This window comes from Myotis brandtii, unplaced genomic scaffold (genome assembly GCF_000412655.1).
Source record: "Myotis brandtii unplaced genomic scaffold, ASM41265v1 scaffold513, whole genome shotgun sequence".
Classification (NCBI taxonomy): Eukaryota; Metazoa; Chordata; class Mammalia; order Chiroptera; family Vespertilionidae; genus Myotis; species Myotis brandtii.
In genome coordinates, this window is record NW_005369552.1 from 4,366,259 (window position 1) to 4,373,369 (window position 7,111).

The 7,111-nt window shown below is 39.8% G+C and overlaps 1 protein-coding gene across 2 annotated transcripts in view; it reads left to right on the forward strand.

The window, feature by feature from the left end:
* The window catches only part of FRY (furry homolog (Drosophila)), a 306,328-nt gene that overhangs the window by 131,701 nt on the left and 167,516 nt on the right, over positions 1-7,111 (forward strand). For both annotated transcript variants that reach the window (XM_014548562.1, XM_005877266.2), the window contains exon 2: positions 3,909-4,108. In XM_014548562.1, coding sequence (XP_014404048.1) covers positions 3,909-4,108 — 200 coding nt within the window. The remainder of the gene's footprint in view (positions 1-3,908; positions 4,109-7,111) is intronic.

Consider the following 7,111-nt stretch of genomic DNA (forward strand, 5'->3'; position numbering starts at 1 on the left):
TCCCCTGAGGGGTCCCTGATTGGAGAGGGTGCAGGCTGGGCTGAGGGGAACCCCCCCGCCCCCGCACAAATTTCGTGCACTGGGCCTCTAGTAAATTCAATAAAAAACAATAAATGTCAGTTAGAAATCAGACCTGTGCACAAATAGATTTATTTTTTTATTTACTTTTCAATTACAGTTTACATCAATGTTATTTTATATTGGTTTCAGGTGTGTGCACAAACAGATTTAATTCTTGAGAGCTAAATTCTTAGAGATGTTAGTTTCCCCTTTAGACACCAAAGCCTTTTTTAGTTTTATCCATTTGAAATGGAAATCTTCTGAAAATTTCTGTTGCTCTTTTTCCCACCTTCTCAAATACAGGACTGTTTATCAGACTTATTTTAACCTTTCCATGGGACTCAGGGTCATGCCATGAATATTAATCATGATCACATGCTGGACTGAGTCATCGATGCCCCTAGCCTGTGAGAATGTCACATTCTGTGGCCCTGTACTCATGGCTTCAGGCAACTGCATTTTTAAGGTCTGGTGGCTTTTTAGAGTTGTGCCTTTTTTTTCTTCTTCTTCTATTAGTGTTTCTACCCAGAGAGGTTGCATTTTTCCCTTTTAATTTTCTGTTTCCAGACTATAGTGAACTTAGAAACTAGTCAGTTGGTCATAAATACTGGTAGACTGAGAGCAAGCAAGTGCTGAGGGAGAGTCTAATGATTTTTTTTTTCTAATGGCAATATTCTAATGTTTAGAGTAGTATGAACTTTGTGACTCGATTTTGAGCAGCAAGGATCATGTATTTCTTAGTTCTCAGCTATATTGTCACTGGATAACTGAGTTACTGAAAGGTGCCGTGTCATATGTTTATTTTGCAAACTATCCTGACAAAAGGCTAGGATTTATTCATAATTAGTTATGGTAGGATAAAGAAGGGTTACTAAAACTTAGAAGTCACCTAGTTAAAGGACACTTACCCCATTAACTTTTACTGCATCTCCATCTGCCCATCTGATCTGTTTGACACCACAGTGATGGGCACCATCCCCTTGAATCACCTTCAGCTCTGACACAAGGCTTAGCTGAGCTAGGACCGTTCCAACTTATGAAGGTTGTGTACACAGACTTTTGTGCTCACAAGATGTCTGCTTTGAAGTACAGGCAGATAACATTTTTTATGACAGCAGTGAGAATTGGTACTTTAGCATTTTAAATGGAATATTTGTCTAAGAGACATTCTGGTTTGTGGATATCAGTTATCTGCTTCAAAAGGTGGCTTGGCAGGAAGACTGCCAGAGGTCACTCTCAGGAACATTCTCTCACTAGAGTTATGACTATTAAGACCCACAGTCTTACAGTTATGGAGTTGGTCTTGCAATTATGTTGCATCATCCTGATTATTGTTATATTCTAGAAAGGGATAAAATCCTGTAGAAAACAAAAGATAATAAAAAGTCATCCTCTCAGTGGGGATAAAAGGAGGATATCTGTAATACTTTCAACAGTAAAGATAAATTTAAAAAATAAGTAAATAAAGTCATTCTCCACTTAGACTTTCTTGGCTTATATTCCAGTCTCCAGTCCTGTGGCACAATGTCTTGATCCATTAGGAAGCATCACATGGAGGTCACGTGTCCCTTTGTAAGTTGGACTTACACTGAGAGAGTAGGAGGTAACATGGGGACATGGTCAGGACTTCATTTGCATTACCTGATTTTGAGTATGCCCCTTTAGATTAAATAGTACATTTTAGGAAGCTGCTTGGAGCACCATTTGAACTAATGACCCTTCATTGAAAATCCTGCACGGTATTCCTTTAGAGACTCTACTACTGAATCTTGTCATAAAGTTTCCTCCCAGTGAATCACTTCAGATGTACAGAAATCAAGTAAGATGTCACTTTAATTAGTTAAGGAGATTTATTGGGCATTACCTGAGTGAAGAACTCTATACTAGATCTGGGAGACTGCAGTCTTATTGGGGAACCTTTAAGGGATACATTTAGAAGAATGTATGGTTCAGTTATAGGACCAACCTTAGGCAGAACTGCATTGGATAATCACTTCTCTTGTCACCTGTCTATTGAGTCTTCCTTGGGTAATGTGGGATGTACAGTGCCAAAGGTCATGAGTTAAATGTTTAAAACTAGAAATACAAACTTACCAGCAGGGATTAGCCTGGTGGCAATGACACTAGGAGTGATTCTGAAGGGACAGAAGGCTTAGATAAGCAGAGAAGATGGGAAGGAGCATCAGGAGAGGAAGGCATAAGTGAGAACAGTGTGCTCGTGGGCCAGCCAGGGCATCAGCACGACCTGGGCACAGGATGGAGGCAGACTGCTGGTGAGGCTCGAACACAAGGAATGTGTTTGAGGCTTGACAATGATAATTGAGAGCCATTGAAAATGTTGGGTAAAAAAGTGTTATGATTAAAACCATTCTGAAGAAAGATCTGTTTAGTATGTAAAATTAATGAACTAAAGGCAATAGAGGGACTGCTCTAGTAATCATGCCATAGGCTTCGAAGGGCCTAGACTATGATAGAAGTGCTAAGAATAGAGAGGGAAAGAAGTAATATACAACATATTTTATTTTTATATCTGAAGAGGCCGTATAATTAAAGTTTAGTTACAGTTGAGATTGTAAGGGACCCAGAGAGGACGGGGCATTAGGAAAGAATAGGAAGGACGAGGGAGTATGTGCAACATGGGGACATGTTTGTAATTTAATAAAATAAAATAAATTTTCATGGCTTCCTCAAAATTTGGCTTGGGGTTGAAAGAAGGTAAGAGAAGCCTTGAATTTACTTGTAGTTTTGAGACTGTTTCAAGGAGAACTTTTTTCTTGCTTTATTATCAATGGCATAACATCATTCTCTGATACCCGAACCAGGGTCCAAACTGGAAATCTAATTTTGTCTTTACTCTTTTCCTTAATCTCTATACCCAAAATGATACAGTCTACCTTTTAAATGTCTGCTTTATCATTTTCCTGTCCTCAGAATTCCTAATGCCTCTATCCAAGCCCACTTATGCTTGCATTTCTTCAACTGAATAGTGATAACATCTTACAGGTACTTATGTGAAAGGGGGTAGTTCATGTTACAATTTAAGAAGAGAGACATAAAATTTCCATTTATGAATAAAACTCTATTTTCTCTAGCTAAAATTTAAAATTTTATTTTCTGTAACTATCAAAGTTAAAATAGTTGTCTGACTATTGCATTCTGAAAGGAGGCCACTCACCAGAAACTATGTTCAAAATCTAATCCAAGTGATGAATCTGCACATATTATAAAGGATGAGGAGGGCATCTCAATTGTACCAAGGGTGTGGAGAGTGAAAAGTTAAACCTACACTTTGATTGCCATTGATAGGGCCCTTCCTGAGCCTGTATCTTTCAAGAAGATCATTCCTTTTGGAGAAAGAGCAAGTTGGGCTACCGTAATTTGATTCTTGGAAACTTCTGAAGTTTTGGGCATTATTTATTTCATTAGTTCTTGTTCCATTAGTTAGAATGAAGTACAGGAGACAGAGAGCTTCTGGCCATTAGGAAAATCAGGACAACAAATCACTTTCCCCCCCACATATATGTTCTTTATTTACTTCCCTGGAACATCGTAAGTGTTGTTGGATTTATCAACTGTATTTTGTACTTGCAATATAGTTTACCTAAAGCAATGTGGTAACCACAGAAGTATTGAAGTATTTTGAGATTATCAAATATGTCATAACATAAGTCTAATGTAATAAAAATAATTGCATTCTGACACCATTTCTAAAAAATTAGGCCAGGTTATGATGCTAAGGACAGCATTCCGGATATGATTCTTATCCTTATATCTGTGGTTTAGCACAGCCAATCTGAATGTTTACGATGTGATTTCCAGCTTGTAAGAATATCTGTTATATTTTTCAGCTTCTCCTGTCGGCAACGGTTATATCAAGCCTCCAGTTCCACCTGTGTCTGGTACACAAAGGGAAAAAGGGCCACCAACCATGTTACCCATCAATGTGGACCCAGACAGCAAACCAGGGGAATATGTCCTCAAGAGTTTATTTGTCAACTTCACCACCCAGGCTGAGCGCAAGATTCGCATCATCATGGCAGAACCACTGGTGAGTGTGCCCTGTGATGCCTGTTTCTCCTTAAATTAATCTTTACCTTGAACAGAGGGGACTTTACAGCTCTAAGAAATGATGGATTGCTTTTCCCCTAATTTCCAGAGATTTTTTAAATACCATTAGTAAATTTTGAAAGATTGTAGTTAAGTTTCCTAATTTAATTAAAAATAAATATTGAGGGTTGAAGACTTTAAAACAATCCTCAGGAAATACATTTCAGTAGCACATTTTATTACTAAGTTTAAGACTAATCAGCATAATTGAACAATAAGAAGTATTAATCGTAGAAAAATTGTGTTCAGTCTCTATGCTGACATACTTTAGTCAATGTCTTTTGTCCTGTTCTTAGAGTAAATGAGGGAGAAAAAACAAAAACCATTGTTGTTCAAGTGTCTTCCTGGACTGTCAGTTTGAGAACACATGGTCTCAGTGATATAGGGTTTGAGGAGGCTTTTTGGTGTGTCATTCAGAAACACCACTTTGTTTTCTGAAAATTGGAAGATAGGACATTCTTGACTCATTACCTTTAGGTCCCTTAGTATATGATGCCCTTAGACATCGGCGTCTTTCTTTGCAGCTAACTCTGCCACAAAATAGGTCATGTGTTGTGGCCATGTGTTAATTGCTCTCACAAGTGCTGGTTCTAAAAAGGACCGTCTGCAAGGAAGTCCAACTGGTTTTCTGACCTTGGCCACACACAATGAGAGAAAAGGAGAGAAATTCAGAGTAACGCAGCTCTCTCTGTGAAGCTGACCTTTGTTCCTCCTGTGGGGATATGAGGCACGAAAAGTCTGAAGTTTGTTTTGCAGCATCATAGCTTAAAATAATTAAATATAACGTTATTGAGCCAAAACACAAGTCTCTAAAAATATGTAACAATGTAAGGGTTGGGGATCAGAATTCAAGAATATTTAAGTGTGTGGTTACCTAGAAGTTACACACTTTGCATTTTCAAGTTTGTATTAGATCAGTGGAGGTTATTTTTATGAATTCTATCTTCTTATGGAAGATGTTCCTTGGTTTTGCCCTTTAAATCATTTAAATTAAACCTTACTACAGTACCTTTTCCCCATTCACTCATGTTTTTATGTTTCTACTATTCTTGTAACTAATAATAATAGCTAATAATTCTGAAGTAGTTACTATGTGCCAGGCACTGTGTTGAACATACTGTCTCCTTTAATTTTCACAATGGTCTTAGGTAGTATTTCTATTCATGTTTACAGATGGGAAAAGTTAGAACAGAGAGGGTAAAGTAATTGCGCAAGGTCACAAGTATTAATTTGAATTTAAGCTGGGTGACCTCACAGCCAATCTCTGAACCATTCTACACTTTATTAACAGTCTGCATGGTCATCTTTGTTTAAGGATACCTTAGTTAACTTCTTTAAAAAAAAAACATATTTTTATTGACTTCAGAGAGGAAAGGAGAGAGATAGAAACAACAGTGATGACAGAGAATCATTGATCAGCTGTTTTCTGCATGCCCCCTACTGGGGAACGAGCCCACAGCCTGGGCATGTGCTCTGACCAGGAATTGAAGTGTGACCTCCTGTTGACACTCAACCACTGAGCCAAACTGGTTGTGCTTTAACTTCTTAAGACAAATCAACACAGGCTCTTCTATACCAGCCTACCATAAATCATGTATTTAAGTTTCCATTGCCCAAAACAGTGCTGTACTTGGAACCCTCTGAGCTCCTTGAGAGTTGCTGAGGCAGCCCAGACTCCCACCCTCGTGGATGGTGGAAGCTGCCTCAGCTCTAGTGGTCACTGGGGAGTTTGAGGAGGATAGAATGGCAAGGCCTATCACACTCCTTAGCATTGGAAAATGCCAAAATGGCTGGTCAGGGCTCTCTGAAGTTGTGATCATGGGAATTTTCCCGAGGGACTGAGAAATTGTACCAAAGTTAAAAGACATGATTAAAAAGTTAGGTTCTGACACCTTTTGAGTCATCCCTGTTTCCAAAATAATAGCTTAATTACTGTTATTAAAGAATTTATTAAGTCAAATAGTTTGGGTTTAACTTTTCAACTTTACTCAGCTTGGAATTTGTTTGTATTTTTCTTCGTGGAGTAAATATTATGTCTGAAAAACAATGTTTTCCACAGCATTTTTTAAATTAGAAGTTGATGTTTTTGTTCCTTTCTGTGAGACAACTTAAATGTCCCCAAATAAGAAAAATTGAAACATGAAAGCACGCTCTATCCAGCCAATCTTTTATCGGACGAGAGACTCTACTGGATGCTAATGGCAAACTAGATGAACATTATGTTTCTAGCTAAAGAAATATATTCAAATCAATTTTTAGTATCATTGCTTTTTATAAAAAGACTAGAGGCCCAGTGCACAAAAATCGGACGAGCTGGATGCTAATGGCAAACTAGATGAACATTATGTTTCTAGCTAAAGAAATATATTCAAATCAATTTTTAAATTTTTAGCTTTTTATAAAAAGACTAGAGGCCCAGTGCACAAAAATTTGTGCACTGGCGGGGGGGGGGGTCCCTCAGCCCCACTAGTGCCCTCTCACAGTCTGGGACCCCTCGGAAGATAATGCCCTGCTGGCTTAGGCCTGCTACCGGGTGGCAGAGGGCAGGCCCTATCCCCAGGTGCAGCCCCTGGTCTGGCTCAGAGCAGGGCCGATTGGGGAGTTGGGTCACCACCTTCTGTCATGCACAGAGCAGGGCGGATCGGGAGGTTGCGATGCCACCACCAGTCATGCTCAGGGTAGGGCCGATTGGGGATTTGGGTGCCGCCCCCTGTCACACTCAAGGCAGGGTCGATGGGGAGGTAGCCCCGCCACCCCCTGTCACACACAGAGCAGGGCCCATGTGGGGGTTGGGGCGCCACACCCTGTCACACACAGAGCAGGCCCATCAGGGGTTTGGGGAGCTCCCCCCTATCAGGCACAGAGCAGGGCCAATCATGGGGTTGGGGCGCCTTCCCCTGTCACGAACAGAGTAGGGAGGATAGGGAGGTTGTGGCCCCACCCC